Consider the following 17,088-nt stretch of genomic DNA (forward strand, 5'->3'; position numbering starts at 1 on the left):
GTATGTGTTAATTTTACAGGCAGTTTCTTCTACGGAAAACAAAAAGACGTTCGTGAAGCAGAATTGTGGTCTCCAAGATTCAATACCACTGGGCAAACCTGTATAAGATTTGCTTATCACCAAAGAGGTTCGATCAAGTTAGGTCTTGTTGTCTATCTATACGTGTATCGTTGGTAAGTGCTTTGTTCGGCCACTTTTTAGCGTAAAAATACGCTTTAATGTATAATTTGTCTTATAATGCTGCACGTTTGTACAGTCTATCATTTTTGGACAATCATTAACCAATCTCAACCAATTATTTCAAAGTGTTTGCATCATAGGTAATAACATATTGTATATACAGGTAATTCCATACGTTATGTTAGAAAATTACAATTTCTAGCAGCCTTTACCTCCCTATGTTTTTAATGTTAAACAGGGGTGCTGATGACAATGATGCCGACATTAAACGACCTTGGTCATCTGACATCATGACAAATAGTTTAGATGAATGGAAAACCGGATACTTTGATATTACATTAGGAGAGTTTAAGCTGAATTTTAAGACAGGGGATCTCCTTTCAGCAGCTGTAGATGATGTTCTCATGATACCAGGCATGTGTAGCGATGTGTGTAAGTATTGAATTTGGATATTTTATTTTATTTCTTTTTTGTGTTTTTTGTGGGGGTACCTAGTAGCAACACTGTATGACGACTGGCATTATTTTAGACAGAAGCACGCATCTGAGTAGTACCACCGACGTTCCGTAAGCTAGCTGGATAGCCTCCTCACATGTAGGGATCTAAAGTCCCGGTAGGATCCGAAACTACTACAGTTGAGGGGGGGGGCGGCGGAAACTGGTTTGTATTCCTCGACTTTATAATGTATAAAGTATATAAAAATATTAAATATTTTTAAAAAATCATTAAATGTATAAAATCACACACCTAATTGTCTACACACAGCCTTGAGTTTGGGAATAAAGTGTCTTGAAATATTGTTTTTTGTTTTCACTCATATATTTTTACGTCTTTATGTATTTGGAATGTTTTAATCAAGCTTAGAAGAAGCTATGATTTTGTTTTTAATTTAATTACAAATGATTAAATACTGAAATAACTCAAATGTATATAGATCTATACTTCAAATTACAGTATGCAAGGATGATGAATTCCGCTGTACAAACCGCAAGGAGCATAAACATAAATGTATACCAAAACAGCTGCATTGTAATCTTGCAGTAGATTGTGAAGACGCGGTGGATGAAAAATCGTGTACCCGTAAGTTATGATGTGTAACCTTGACTTTCCTGGTATCATGCCCCTGAATGTATGTCATATACAATGTTCTTTCAATTAAAAATCAGGAAAAATGAGACAGTAAAAGAAAAAATTTATATGAAAATTTCAGACTCTGTTTGATTGAGTCTGTTAATTAGAGATAATGTAGTTTTGCAACATCTTTCTCGCCCCCTATCACCGACAAAAGCGGTATTCAATAAATCTTCTGTAATTCGTGTATTTATTTATGATATTTACATTTTTTCCATAAGTCTAATAACATACTCTTAGATATGATTTTCTACAAATCGTGTATTAATTTATGGTAAACATGTGCATAACATGACCTTTAGTTATGATGAAAATTATCAAATATCTTTAAAACCAATTGTACAGTCAGTCTAGAGAATGAAACAAATTAAAAGTTATGCAATCTGTCTGTTGGTTTTCTTTGTGCAAGCAAGTAAATGATACACATTTAGAGTAGTGTCTTTTATCAAAGCAAAGCAAGAAATGGTTTTTCATAAAGTAAAAAACATGATCATATAAACTGAGGAATGACAATCACATTTAATAACAATTGAACATATACAGATATCTAAAATGGTACAGAAAACACTCTTGAAAATTATTTCTTTATTGTTTTCAGAAGGGGTAACTAGTTATAAATGTACATTCGATAATGGGAATTTGTGCGCTCTTTACCAAGAAGTCGGAGACGCTTCAGATTGGTGGTTGGTAAATGCCACCTTCGTGCGGGATGAACTTGCCGATAAAAGTTTTGTTGACCATACCACCATGACAAAAGACGGTATGTGTAAAAATGATTTAGTACCCCTTGCTTCTTTTTTGTTTGTGTCACGATAACATTATGCGACATTAAAAGTTAAATGCTTCCATATGATTGAACTTTCCAGTTTTAAAAAATTGTATAGATATTCACAATCCCAATGACACATTGTTTATTTGATGCAATGTATGACAGCAGTACCAAGCTTTATTTGCATGTTTTGACGCTTTCTATGGACAATAAGTGCCAATTATCGCTTTATTTGTTACTTGACAATAGTTTAAATCATTGGAACATTGCTTTGTTAGCTATGATAGAATAATATCACATCCCACTGCAGGTGAAAGTCTGTTTATCATTGTACATGATAATGTCCACTGTGGCTATTGAATTAATTTGTCTCAGGGGTAGCTATAAGTGGGATATGACATTTACACATTGTTCACCTTAAAAGGTATGAATCTTTTTAGAACTGTCGGTATCTTTATATTTTCATAAAAAAAAAACACTTTTTATTTGGAAGTTTATCATATTGTTTTAAAATGAATATTGCATTGCATTAGTAATTATAATCTGACCATTTCAGGGTTCCTGTTTTATATCAATGCGTACAGTTTACAGACAAGTTCTAACCATATTTACATGTGGCAATTGTTCTATCTACAAAGCAGAGTGCATTGTTTTTCATTCTACTACCAAATGAAGTCCCAAGTAAACTTTAAAATTCATGTAAGTATTCATAGTATTTGTATAGTTTGTACAGTAGTAATAAAAATAAAACTTCAAAGTGAAGGTATTTGACGAATTCCGTAATATTTAGTGAGATCTAATATGCCCACTTGGATACTTCCAGTTTTCTGACAAAACTCTCCCATATCAGTTATAGAAACATTTGGTTCAAATTGTTTATACTGAGTCCTATTTGCTGTGTTTCTCTCCGAATGATATATTTATATATACAATGTATATAATATGAATTGTTTAATGGTCTTATTATATCGTATTGGGGGATTTTATAACGTTCTAATATCCACAAGGGCCAATTGAGGTATATTTGAATCTCCATATAACCATTCTCATTTTGGCTCGGTGTTAAGAAAATAAAAGTGAACATTTCTTTGTTCTTTTTACGCACGCGTTAGTACAGAAATGAGAGTCTTAAGTTAAAACAATCATACATGTATTTCTTTACGAAAATCTATGTTCGTAGCATATATCTTTGATTTGCGTTGAAATTTAATAACTAAATATTCAACAATAGGTGGCGTGTCAGACGTGCGAAATGAGAACGTACATGGCACAGTCAACGTTTGACGATAGATGGACGCTGTTTCAAGTAGATCTACCTGTAGCTGATACTGTAAATATAACATATGATGTCGAGGGAACGCAGATATCAGAGGGTTCATTCCGATCCTTCCTCGCACTAGATGATATTGCTGTAAAACCTGGAGTTTGTCCAGATTATAGTAAGCTGATATTAATTAGACATATGAATCTCGTAGGATGGGTTTTTCTATCACCTATGCTATTTATTATTTTCCAATAGTCTCAAGTATTGGTACTTCTAACTTTCTTAATATTTCTATTTTTTTTTTGTATTCAAAGGTTCTAGCTTACGGAACGTCGGTGGTTCTACTCAGGTGCCCGTTCCTGTCCACCTGAGGTCTACCTCCACCAGTAAACCTGGAAAGTCACCATATGTGCTAGTGCAACATAAAACCCAATAAAAAAGAAAAAGATGTTATTGATATTATTGACGCTAAGAAACTGTAGAGGTGTTGTTTCTTTCAGTCTGTTCTTCGAGCTACACCAAATGTAAGACCTACGACAGATGTATACCTAGATCAGCATTGTGTGATAGAAAAGTCGATTGTATGGACGAATCAGACGAGGAGCAATGTGGTAAGTTTGTTATAATGTTGGTATTTTGTTTGTTTTTTTTTTCTTGCTTCTGTGTGTTTGTGATATACTTGTCCTTTAGACTTACTCCGAAATTAGGAATATTTGTTTTTTCCCCAGCTAATCCGTAGGTATAATCAAACTTTTACAGTAACAGTCTCGAAAATAAGCGAAACATGTTGACTAATTTACTGTGACAGGTCGTGTACCGTGAAGCTATAACGGTAAAAGTTTGTTTGTACCTACAAGTTAGCTGGGGGAAAAACACATTTGCCCAGTTCCGGATAACGTCTCACGATAATTAAGTGTCTGGACAGACTACTTGGGCTAATACTGATTGTCGATACTGACGCTAAAGAGCAATACATTTATGAGTCATCAGTATTTCTCTGTGGTTTTGAAAATTCCGTTGCATTTTAAATATACTTATATTAATGGTTCAGCTTAGTTTATTGCCTCATTTCTTGACATGCAAAGATAATAAAAACATACAACCAAATCATCCAACAAGAGTTAAAACTAATCTATACATATTTATTTGAGATGTAAATTCACACACAATTAAACATGCCGTTAAACCATTTATTATAAATTATGTTAAAATACTAAAATACAGATATTCATATGGACAGATTGTGGTTAATAAAACAATAAAAAGCAAGATAAACAAGGAAAGGCGGCGTTCAATGAATGCAACCCCTCTCACACACACGCACGCACGCACACGCACACACATTTCAATTGAATTCACATAAAGGATATATTAAAGGTAAAATAAACGACTTCTATTATAATATATCGACAAAGACATTTAAGATGCAGTTATTATAGAAAACAATTTCTGTGATTACATATGTACGAAGTTTTGATATTTTCAGATTGTACTGCTGACGAGTACCGCTGTGAGAGTGGACGCTGTATACCGCAAGCCTACAAATGTGACAGACAACCTCAATGTCGGGACTCGAGTGACGAGGGCAGTGTTTGCCGTAAGTTATTCAATCAGGGAAAAACATATTCGATATAGATTCATTTATTTAAATTTATTGAGGAAATCAACCTTTCATTATTGAATATTTAATTGAAGTGAAATGAATTTTAAGTTGATCGGCTGTAAAAATTCCATTGTTTGTGCTTCCATTTTAAAAGTCATTTAAGTACATGTAAATAAGTTCTGGGTATCAACATACTTTCACTTTAAAGCTTCAATAGCATTCTGTTCTTATTCAAAAATCAATAATTAATGTTGATAAATTATAATTTTGAAATATTTGTCTAAATCTTTCTCCAAATATGACGATAAGAGTATGCAAACCGTTTTTTTTATTTTGCCATTTATATATGCGGTTTACACAAACGGTAACGATTTCTTTTATACTTTTTCCAGAATCATATTTGTCTGTCAGTTGCACTTTTGAGCATCCGTACATGTGTGGATATGACTTCCTGTCCTACACTAACTTCCGGTGGGAACGGCACAAGGGTCAAACACTCACTCACTTTACTGGTCCGGAGTATGATCATACTTACCGCAATGAGTCAGGTAACTGTGACTGAATACATTGTCTTTGATATACAAGAAGATGCTAATTGGTTTTAAAAAAGAGTAGCGCTTGCCTAAAAACAAAAAGGTTATTTTATACGACACCAGTACTGATTTGTTAGATTATCAGTCTAATTGTGAAAACTCGCCTTTGATTGGCTGTTTGAGAGGCCACGATTAAGATGTTGACCTCCTATTGGTGCTCGTCAGATCCTAATGCGTAGCGTTAATGAGGAGCTGATTTAAATCAGATTGTTCCAGGATCGAACTGGACACGAAAATGATAAATACACGTCGCAAGAACTTGTTTCATAAACGGAGTGAAATGAGCACGTTTGGCTTAAAATACTGATTCTTGTGTCTTTTTCAATGCTGTGCTTATAATCTAACTAAATACTTATACTTACATATAAATGATAAATTACATATAATCAGTGATTCAATCAATAGTTTTGTATATGATTGACTGTGAAAGAAATATTCAATTTTCCCAGATCATATAAAAGTCTTGCTAGAGTCTTCTTGTGATTTAACCAATTGTATAATTATGTATGTTTTACTGATTGGTAAAATGTAGTAGCTTTTACTAGTAAGTGTAGTTTTGTTCCGCTGGAGTATATACTATTATTGTTATCTTTGGGTCCTTATACCACAGTATTTGCTAAACGATTTTGATGTGGGTTTGTATAGAATGCATTTGAAAAGTACTTTTTAAAATAGGGGGAATGAGAGATGTTGCACTTTTGATTTTTTGTCACACGAACTGACTCAATTTTCATGTACTGTTTTTGTTTTCTCGTTGCTTCCGAGGGATAACCAATTTTCCCAGATTTTTTTTCTCAATCTGGAAACATTTAATCATTTTTATGGAATAATCGTTTGGCTTATCGTTCTATTATTTAGGTTTTATTTAAATTAAATATTGCTCTTTTTGTAGGTTATTACATGTACACAGAAGCTAACAATGGAAAGCCAGGTGACAACGCTTCTTTAATATCACCCGTTTTCACGACAAATGTCGGGCAGAGTGTGCTGTTTTACTACCACATGCTTTCATTAGAGCAAACACACGCTCGTCCAGGTATATTGCAGGTATGAGAATTCATGAATTTCAATACATATTCAACAAAAATAAAATATATTTTCTATATAAAAGAATTCACGTCCAATGCAGTTTTAAACACATAATTTGGTTATCTTTAAAAAGTCAATCACAATGTAAAAACACTTGAAGGGTATTTTCCTTATGAATTTCAAATACAATTGTTATCAAATTTCTAGCTTTGAATTCTTTAAAAAGTTTATATGACATTTAATTGAAGAAGATTACACATTAAACTAACTTAATTGAGTGGTGTCTTGACATCGTTGGCATCTGTTTAAATGTTCATTTTAACATTGGTTCGCCGCCAGATTAAAGGGGATCTAGTGGTCAAGCTATAAACTTCGTTTGGATTGCTGCGACAGTTTATGGCTTAATAAATGTTGAAATCTCTTATTATATAATAAACATTTAACTAAATAAATCAGTTCAGATCCATGTTGTCAAGCATAAATGACGTGAACAAATACACGTATGTTAGAACATTTGGATGCTAGCAATATATTAAGCGTTTGTTTTAATATTTATTTGTTGATTATCTTTATTCTTTTCCAGTTTTCTATAGAAAATATGCAAACGCAGACAAAGACCGTCTCATGGCAAGCGCACGTGTTGGATCTGAGAGACGAATGGCGACCTGTATGCGTTGATTTACCCGACAACGCTAAAATAAGGCTATGGTTTACCGTGATACGTAATGAGACTACCATATATGGTGTTGATATGGCCATTGATGACGTCAGACTTAATACGTATACTTGTTTAGGTATGCAAAGTCCTTAATCCGCAAACTGTATAATGGACTTAACTTTCTTTGAATTTGGAACCGGAACTTGTGAGTTTCAGGGATTTCAATATGAAAATATAACACCCTGTGCAACCAGGAACCCGACTTCACGGACACATCTGCAGACATGCCAGTCTTCAACAGGGGTGGTGGGGGTCATAGGGACATAGTCCTGAAAGTCAATATCGCTGCTGGTGTTCTAAGTATTTAGTCTTTGCCCTTCTTTTCCTTCCAATGAGAATGGCTTAATTTGAAAGTGCCTGACAGTCTATTTCGCGAGAACATTTTTTTTTTTCATTTAAACGCAGCATCTATCTGGGTAAACATTAGCATGCCTACGAAAAGTAGGTCAAAGAGTAAGTAAAGGGCTTATAAGGGAAAAAAATAAACGTCTTAAACAGCAACAGTCGCTCCTATGTCGCTCCTTATGACCTGTTTTAATCAATTTTTTTATTTTCATCTAACTATTTACAATATGTACTGTAAACTTATGAAAACAATTGTGTTTTGTCTTATTTTGCAATAAATTTATTAATGTTACCAAGACAGATTGCTTTAATATGTATTCTTCGTAGCAAATATTTGTTCTCAATCGCAAAGAATTTATAATAAATCCTATGTTCACTTTTTTATTTATAAAATCAGTTATTTCAATCATGATTTGTTATTTGTTACTTCTTCTTCAGGTCTAATATATAAAATGTCATAACTCTTTTTATCACACACCCGTGCCGATATTGCGACTCCGTAAAAATGGTATTGCACGGTCGTGCATATATTTTGAAGTGACGTCATCACCGTAATACAAACAGTGTAAAGACAAGCTAAACTCTTGGCGCGTCAATGAAAAAATGACTCTTTTTCACTTTAAACGGTCTTTATTATGGGTATGTGATAAATAGAATATTAAATTACTGAATTTATTGAACTCGTTGAATAAAATAACATAAAGCTCGCAAAAGGCTCGCATAATATAATTTTATTCAACTCCTGCAATAAATTCAGTATTGAACTTACACTCGTTCAATATCCTTTATATATAATGTGCGTAGATAGAAGTTTCTTGCATGTAAATGTAAAAGGAAACTCAAATGTCAATTGAAAATCGTACTGCGGTAATACCCACACCCGTTCGGCTAAATAAAGAAATAATTCTTGTCTATTACAGATTTGACATCACCTCCTCCCTCCACAACAATACCTACCACTGCGAGAATGACAACCACACGAGGTGAATATTGCACCCCATTATCGTACATAGTTTAATGTTAGGTTTAAACATTTTCACCCTTTAACACAAACTCCTATACGTTGTGACACAATATTACACAATATTACGTTTATTATATTTTAATGCTAAAATTCCACTATACACATCAGAATATACATATGTTAAACACAATATCGTTACATTTTAACTTAATGTCGACATCTCTTCAGACACAATATCAAAACATTATATTTTAATGTCAACGTTTTACATTACGTATATACCCGGTAGTTTAATGTCAACACTTTTTAATCATGTCTATTAACATTTCAGTAAACAAGTCGTACATATACATGTATTGTAATGTCAACATTTCTTTAAATATTATATCGTACATGTATTGTAATGTCAACATTTCTTAAACATTATATCGTACATGTGTTGTAATGTCAACATTTCTTAAACATTATATCGTACATTTATTGTAATGTCGACATTTCTTTAAACATTATATCGTACATTTATTGTTGTGCCTACATTTCTTAAACATTATATGGTACATTTAATGTAATGTCAAGATTTCTTAATCATTATATCGTACATTTATTGTAATGTCAACATTTCTTTGAATCTTACAGGTTCTAACTGCGCTGCTGACCAGTTTGAATGCGGAGAGGGTACATGTGTCCCCCAAAATTTCAGGTGTGATGGTGAGTCCGATTGTCCTGACTCGAGTGACGAGAAGAACTGTAATTAACCACAAGTCAATTAATTTGCACAAAGTAAATTAATGAGCCATAAATCAATGGCATACCTTTATTTAAATTGATACACAATAGTCATCCAGCCATGACCTTAGTAATGAATCAACTCTGTTGGACGTGATTTACTGAGACTACAAATAAATCTTTTAAACAATAGCACTCGATTATTTGTTGGTATAAAGCGAATATCAATTGTAAAGGAATATTACAAAAAATAGTTGACGCTGATTATTACTGTGCGGTGATTAATGGTATTTGATGTACTGCTAACTTTAAAGAAATAACAATTCTGCCACAACAAAAAGTCAGCCAAATGCATATTGGACTGAAGTAAATGCATTTTGGACTGTACTTCAGTGTTCAATAAGACTAGTGTATTGTATATTGTACGCAAAAATTGTAGACAATAGATGATAATACTGAAAACAATATTGTGAACAACACAGCTACAGGAAGTGACCAATGTGGAACGCTGAATTGAAATCCTATAAATATGTTGTAAATCTCGTTGTAAATTAGTCGTTTTATAATTAATCCTTAACCTCCTGAATTTGTGTAATGAATTTGTCCTGCTTTCAATTTGGAACTTTCATTTGGTGTTTAGTGTATTTCAATATCAAACTATAAAAATTGGGCTCCCAGCTGTATAGAGCCTGGCCAGACTGGACATGGACATTCAGGTTTGACTTGCTATTTACTGGTGGCATTAGCTAGATACACTTCCGGTTCCAGTAGGTTAAGGGTTAATGTTAAAATATTTTATTCTGTGTTGTTGTGTTGTTGCCAGTGCCATAAATACATTTAAAAAGAGTACTTAATTAAGTAATTATTGTTTGTTGCATTATAAATGTTATATTTACTGTTAGAAAAGGTATGCTTTCTGCCATGTTGTTTGTTAAAACAATGCATGTTTTATCTGTTAAAATTGTATTTTTTTCTTTAAGGAAAACACAATGTATTTATTTGTAAGAAAAGGTATTGGTTTTCTTATGACAATGTATATTTTTTCTGTTAAAATATTTTTTTCTTCTGTAAGATAAAGTGTATTAACATTTTAGTATATTAACGAGAATTTGTCGCAAGCGCGGATCCGGGATTTTCTGCCAGAGGGTGTCCGAATCCGCACATGTATCATGCTATCTTTTTTCTGATTTTATCATTGTAACGACGGGATGCATATAATTTTTGCATTTACTTCAGTGGCTTAATAATTAAATTTTAAATTAAATAATTATGCAGCAAAGTCTTACACTAATGTAACAATTTCAGTATCCATTTTCATTCTATAATTAGAGCATGTATACTTTTAACATTTTAAATAGTTGGTGGAAGACAATGTGTTGCTGGCAACATTTAAGTCTTCAAGCATTGTCAGTTAAAGTGGGTAATGTCATTCAGTACAAAAATGTATCATTTGAAATCTGATTATGTTGTTTGGAAGGCATATTTTATCTCCGATAGTGATCAAAAAGTAACTAGTAAGCATTACAACACCCCGATTATAATAAAGTTATAATAAAGTTACCTCAAGAGCCACTGTTAAACATGGTCAAATACATTGCTTTCATCAATTTTCGGTGTCCATGCATGTGCAGGAGATTGCAGTTTCTTTTTGTTTGTTTTTTCATTCACTTTAAAAATTAAATATTTGTTAACTAAGTATTAGAAATAAATTATATCTTAATAAGGAGGTAAACAAGTCTAACAATGGTCTTGCTCGATCTATATTTATACCAAAGGCTTTAGCAGACTGATGTATGCGATAATAATCGTTAGCTTAAAAGTCAATTGGTATGTTAAATAAGTAAATCATGCCTCGAGTAATTACCAGAATGTTTCTTTTTATATAAGCTTCCTATTTTAACCATTTCCATGCTATAAACATACATGTATCTTAAAAGGACAAGACATTAGTCCATTCTTTCATTCTGAATAAAACCATTCACCATTGTTAGGGATCTTAAAAAAGTACTGACGAAATAGTAGACATTGCAGGCGGACTGATCTTTATTCTGACGTCAACAAGCAGTTATTTAAAGACAGGATATACATAATATGGTTATTTTATCTTGTTTCATGTACTTTTTGTTAACATAACTGAACCAAGGGTGTGAAGCTGCCTCTAGGGAAGTTCATTAATTATAGTAAATTTGGAATTTTATATTATATTATTATAATGTCAGATTCAGGACAGATATTTAGCAAAAAGTGCCCCTGTTGTGGGCTGGGCACTTGAAAATGAAAATGTTAATAGGGAAATGTACTCATAATTAAAATCACGTAATTAAAATCAAAATCGTATTCAATTTTGTGTGATACTTAGCCCGATTCACGTATAAACATTTAAATAAACGATGCTTATTTTCAAACTTGAAATAATTTTCGAAGATTTGATCTGAAGTTTTTGCACAGATTATGTCATATGGTTCATAATTGTAAAAATATATCTCGAATCCCGTTAATAAAGAGTCCCTTTAATTAAAGCACGTGACATTATTAATATATTGAAGAAAAAGAACCATACAAAACAAAATATTCAGCTGCTATTTAGTACGTTTATTTAGCATACGCCAACCTTTTTTATCGGAATTACCAAACATAATAATTTTAATTTAGATGCGTTGGTACGAATTTTTAGATTTGCATTTATAATCGTCGTTTTCTTTTGCATCAATATATCCGATTACGGGCAATCCAATATAGCTTTATATCCGTAAAGAATGAATCCGTTAATACCGTATTATATCGTAATAACCGCCTTCAGTCGACACTTTCCGTAACAATTGTACCGATAACAGGCACACCAATGCAGTTTTATTACTAAAAGTATTTACGACCCAAATGAATCGGTAAACAACGTTCGATGTCGGATAGCATCGTCATAAATCCGAGATGCCTCTCGGCTACATTCAACAGTTTCCACGTACCTTTTTTATGTAAATTTTTGTCTTCAATGGTAACGACATTAGTTATGGCAATTTTCATACATTCTCATAAGGGTCTCCGTAATCCTGAAATATAAGGGTTTACTGTGCCAGGTCATTACACAATTTACAAGTCGGATGTTTTGGTTTATTAATAGGGCAATTTTGTTTTTTATTAAATCGTTATTTTGTCAGTGATTGTCATTACTATTATGTACATGTTCTTCATATTTAATTTACTCTTTTTAACTAAATAAACCGTTGCAATAAACATATACATATTTATATACAAAATTGGTCAAGATATGAACTATTTGTTAAAAAAAAGTTTTCATGAAATAAAGATATACGCCGCCAATGAAATCAATTTAATTGCCTCGGCTTAAAAAAAATGTGTAACTACAATTGAAAAAAATGATATTAACACAATAAATACACAGTACTTGAACTGATAAGGTGTTGTTATTGTTGTTGGTAAAATAAGATTAAATAAAATGATATATTCTACATTTCTTTTATAGATATAAGAAATTGTAAATGAAATTAAACACCAAATCATGTGTATGTTTAAATTGAGCTGTATATTAGAAGAGAAATATAGAGTGTATAATGTTTAAAACATTTTTTCTGTGTTTTTTATCTACAACCTTTCCTTTGTGAGCACAATTGCAACTTCCCGGCCCTTTTCGTAAGACTTCGGATAAGGATTGTGTCTAATCGGCGATGTGTTCCGAGTGATCACTGAGACTTCCTGATCCTGTTTGGCCCTTTGAATGCTGGCCCGACAAAAAATAACATAAGGCATCAATGATGGGTTAGGCCAGACAGGCAAGACTGCACACTCGTATGCCACAGTATTTATGTTGTTAGCTTTATCAATCATATTACAATGAGATCGAAACACCAAAGATAATAGTGCACAGTTCCCCTTGTGGCTGAGGGGTTGCCTTTAAGGATTGGGACATCAGAATTGCAGCCACCTTTAACCATGCGTGATCGTAAGTGGCGACTAAATGGGTTCGAACTAATAAAGTCTATGCATATCTTAGCTTAATTAAGCAGTTGAGGTGGCTTTGACCTCAAGTTTTTAACACCCGAGGCTAGCTAAAAAGATATTTTCTATTTCGGCGCCATATGACCTTAATTGTGTAGGTGCGTCATAAAACCAAAACAAACCAATCAACAAACAGTGCACAGTCCGGTTAGTTCCCGTGTTGAATTCCCTGGTGGTGCCGGTCATTCGCATTCGTTGTGACTGATCATGAAATCCTTTTAACGGTCATTCGCACTGTACCTTTATTCTGGTATCTAACTCGAAAGTAAAGGCAGCTAGCTAGTACTTCTTGACAGCTTGCCGAGGAACGATGAAGTGGCTTTACTGTACTATTGTAAATTCAAAGTGGCTTTCTGCAGTGATACGGATCGAGGGTAAACTACAAAAACCATCACCATAGAATAACAGATGACTGCACTGTTCCGAATTCAAAGCAATGCAAATCCATTATATAACTTGGGGGACACTTATGCTCCCACTTGATTTTGCCTTTAGGAGTAGCTTATTTTCATACTTAATTAATATAATCTTATATTCATAAGTAATACATATAATAATAGTTTTCAGAACTAGTAAGTTTTACAAACCTTTTACTTTACTATAGTTATTGATTATATAAGTTCACATTTCGTCTCGATGTGTACTTGTCCTCGTGGCTTGAAAAGTGTATAAAGCTTTATATTTACTGTTTTATGATTATAAAAATATCTTAAAAATATCCCTTTTTTCATATTATGATTACACAATAACTACAATGGAAGAAATCTGTCGGTATGTGTTATTGAAAGTAAGTTGTGCATGCGTGAAATCATCACCAATATTCTAAACATGGCATGATATTTTGTTCAGGAACATTTTATTCCGTTTGCGTACACCATTCATGTATATATTTAATAACACAGATATTCTATGTTTTCTATGTTACAAATATTTTAAGAAACGACTATAAGATAATGGAACTTAATTTAAAATTTAATCAAATAGACATTTTGTTTTTGTTCAGAAATAAATTGTTCGGAAAACAGTGATTTTAGTGCATAAATAAAGAATAGAAAACAAACAAACAAAACGTCAAAATCACTTGTTTTAATGTTCGTAAGGACATATCCGGGAAACATTTAGCAAATAAAAATTTTGTTTTTATTTCTAAACTCGTTACAAGTGTACAATAAAGCAGTATAAAACATTTCCTAACAAAATGTACAACTTTTAACCGTTATTTTAAGAATGATTGTATGCTTACAAGGCCCAGTCGTTCAATTGGAAGTATACAAACAGTATTTCATTTAGGTTTTAGTACTAACTAATGTGATTTTTATCGGAATATAAACAAATATTCAACGCATTGCAGCTAAATGAAGCTTTAATTAATAAGTTTGATATTACATATCTCGAGATAGTTAATGAAAGGGAGACCACTACGCTGGAAAGGAGCACATCCTGTTTAGCAAACTCTTACGCAGTGGTCCCCCTTTGCTTCGCTACACTGAATCGGTGAAATGTAAAAACAAGTATTTACCTCAAACCTATTAACCGTACTACTAAAGCAAATTGTTTATGCAATGCAAGATAAAATAGTAAAAAGTATTGGGATAAATATTGGTTATTGCAGGCAAATGTGATGCCCTGTATTAAATCAGCCTTAATTAGAACATTTCAGATTGCCTTCTCTTCCTCATCTTTGCTCTTTTCAAAGTAGCATTCTTTATAGATTACATACCCCCGGATATATCATCAGTCACTCCCTTAATAATCCCGTGCAATTTCGCATAGTATAAGCCAATGAGATGAACTTGTAAGTGCAAGTAAGTTACTGAACAGCGGTCAATTAGAACCTGAACAATAATGGCATGGTAAGGTTTCCTTGATATGGGCTGTTTTGCCAAGCAATCGACCTGCATATCACGCAACCTAGTACCCTTACTCGTCGTCCCTGCCTTCTTTGTAGGACCACCTCCTTTACATTGACTGCTGTCGCACCTCAACTTTGATACACTTGCTAAATCTGCTGAAATTTTGCAAATTAATAATGTTGACCTGATATTACAACTCACTGACGTATATAAACTCAATGATGTTGTTGTTCTGTTGTTTTATATTCGGTTTCTCAGTAATTTCAGTGGTTAATATATTACTATCAATGACAATATGCTCACTTACTGATAGTAGCAAGCTGATCACAGGGGTTATACCACAAATTTACTTTCATTCATTACTTCAACTTTGATAGCATAATGACATATTTTAAGAATAATAACTAATAAGTACATGTACCATCATTTCCGCCGTGCAGCTGAACTTATCCTTTACTTTCGGATGAATATAAAATTCAACAAGATTCTTTCTATAAGGTATTTCGCATAGTCAACTAATTACCAGGAAGCGGGGCGCAGTGAAGGGCCATGATCGACCTCTGACTCACAACAATTAAAAGCATTGTTACTATAAAAAGAACAAGAAAGTAAAAACATCTCCTGGCATTTGTGCCTGACAAGTCTTCTCACTGTACCATAAATTTTTGCTTAGTTATTTCAAAATCTACTGACGAAAGACAAAAGAAATGATCCTCATAACTTTTTTACATTTAAGTGTAACCTTGACCTATAGATTGCTAGCCTGGCTCTTATTCACTACATGTCCTCTAAGTAGGCCACATATAGATAACTATTTCAAAAACTTATCCTTGACATAAAACAAGTGCGATCAGTGATCACATGTGTGACCTAATGAAGCCAATTAAGCAGTTGTTTTGAGGATTTGATTTCTATTTGTCGTGGCTATTTTGAAGCATATCATAGCTACTGTATAGCAAACTTCATTTACGGGCCAAAACGCTTTCTTGACTAAAGGGCCATAACTCAGCAAAAAAAATATTCAACCAAAACAAACCTAGTTAAACATGCAAAAATTATTTGAGGTACCGATCAGTCCTGTAACATTTTAATCAAATTGCAAGATACGTAGTAAGGACACTTTTTTCTTATTTAAAGATAAAAATTATTAAATGACCATAATTCTTGACAAAAATCATTGAACTAAAAAATGCTCACGAAATGCATAAAGTTCTAGACTTGGTACTATTCATTCCTGTAAAGTTTAGATGAAATTGGACCAGTAGTTATTTGAGTAGTCCGAACAAGTTTTGTTATGGGCGGACAGATGATGGAGAAGTGACCCCTATACGCGTTTCTTCTCACAAAAACCAAGCACTAAACACAGCCATTCATTCGCAATCACGACTTCTGACATACAATGTGACCTTGAAATTAAAGATGAAGGCCGTCACGTGTAACACAGCAAGTAAAATCATTCCATGAACGACTAGGTTGTTAACCGAAAACAAACAAATTAATGTACTTAAGTGCATGTGAAGTGAAGATAAATAAGAGTGACCACGGTTTAGAAATACAAGCCCTGCGTTTGCTTTGAGACACATCAGTACAATGTGCACGTTATACATAACTATTTCAAAAATTCCATCCATGAATGACAAATGTACTGAACACGACAATCGACATGTATTCACAATCATAAGACTGACGTAAAACTGCGACCTTGACCTTTGAACTAGAAACCTGGGCTGCGTTTCATAGAAAGTTCTGAGTGTATCCTAAGTCATAGGAATTATGACAAACTATAGGACTGACTTAGGACCATTTTCATCTTTAGTAAGTTTTAGACTTTTAATGAGTGAAGTTACACCCTTCAATCCGTAATATAATGTTCATCTGCATCGTTATTCCAAAATTGAA

The 17,088-nt window shown here is 33.0% G+C and overlaps 1 protein-coding gene across 10 annotated transcripts in view; it reads left to right on the forward strand.

Moving 5' to 3' along the window:
* LOC132724366 (uncharacterized) overlaps positions 1-12,903 on the forward strand; it is a 106,991-nt gene extending 94,088 nt beyond the window's left edge. For all 10 annotated transcript variants that reach the window (XM_060709213.1, XM_060709211.1, XM_060709212.1 and 7 more), the window contains 13 exons: positions 20-173; positions 419-612; positions 1,135-1,260; positions 1,910-2,071; positions 2,637-2,779; positions 3,312-3,519; positions 3,845-3,955; positions 4,831-4,941; positions 5,340-5,495; positions 6,433-6,587; positions 7,153-7,363; positions 8,553-8,615; positions 9,233-12,903. In XM_060709213.1, coding sequence (XP_060565196.1) covers positions 20-173; positions 419-612; positions 1,135-1,260; positions 1,910-2,071; positions 2,637-2,779; positions 3,312-3,519; positions 3,845-3,955; positions 4,831-4,941; positions 5,340-5,495; positions 6,433-6,587; positions 7,153-7,363; positions 8,553-8,615; positions 9,233-9,351 — 1,913 coding nt within the window. In that variant the 3' untranslated portion in view covers positions 9,352-12,903. The remainder of the gene's footprint in view (positions 1-19; positions 174-418; positions 613-1,134; positions 1,261-1,909; positions 2,072-2,636; positions 2,780-3,311; positions 3,520-3,844; positions 3,956-4,830; positions 4,942-5,339; positions 5,496-6,432; positions 6,588-7,152; positions 7,364-8,552; positions 8,616-9,232) is intronic.
* Positions 12,904-17,088: the final 4,185 nt, after the last annotated feature.

This window comes from Ruditapes philippinarum, unplaced genomic scaffold (genome assembly GCF_026571515.1).
Source record: "Ruditapes philippinarum isolate M1 unplaced genomic scaffold, ASM2657151v2 ctg224_1_1_1_1, whole genome shotgun sequence".
NCBI lineage: Eukaryota > Metazoa > Mollusca > Bivalvia > Venerida > Veneridae > Ruditapes > Ruditapes philippinarum.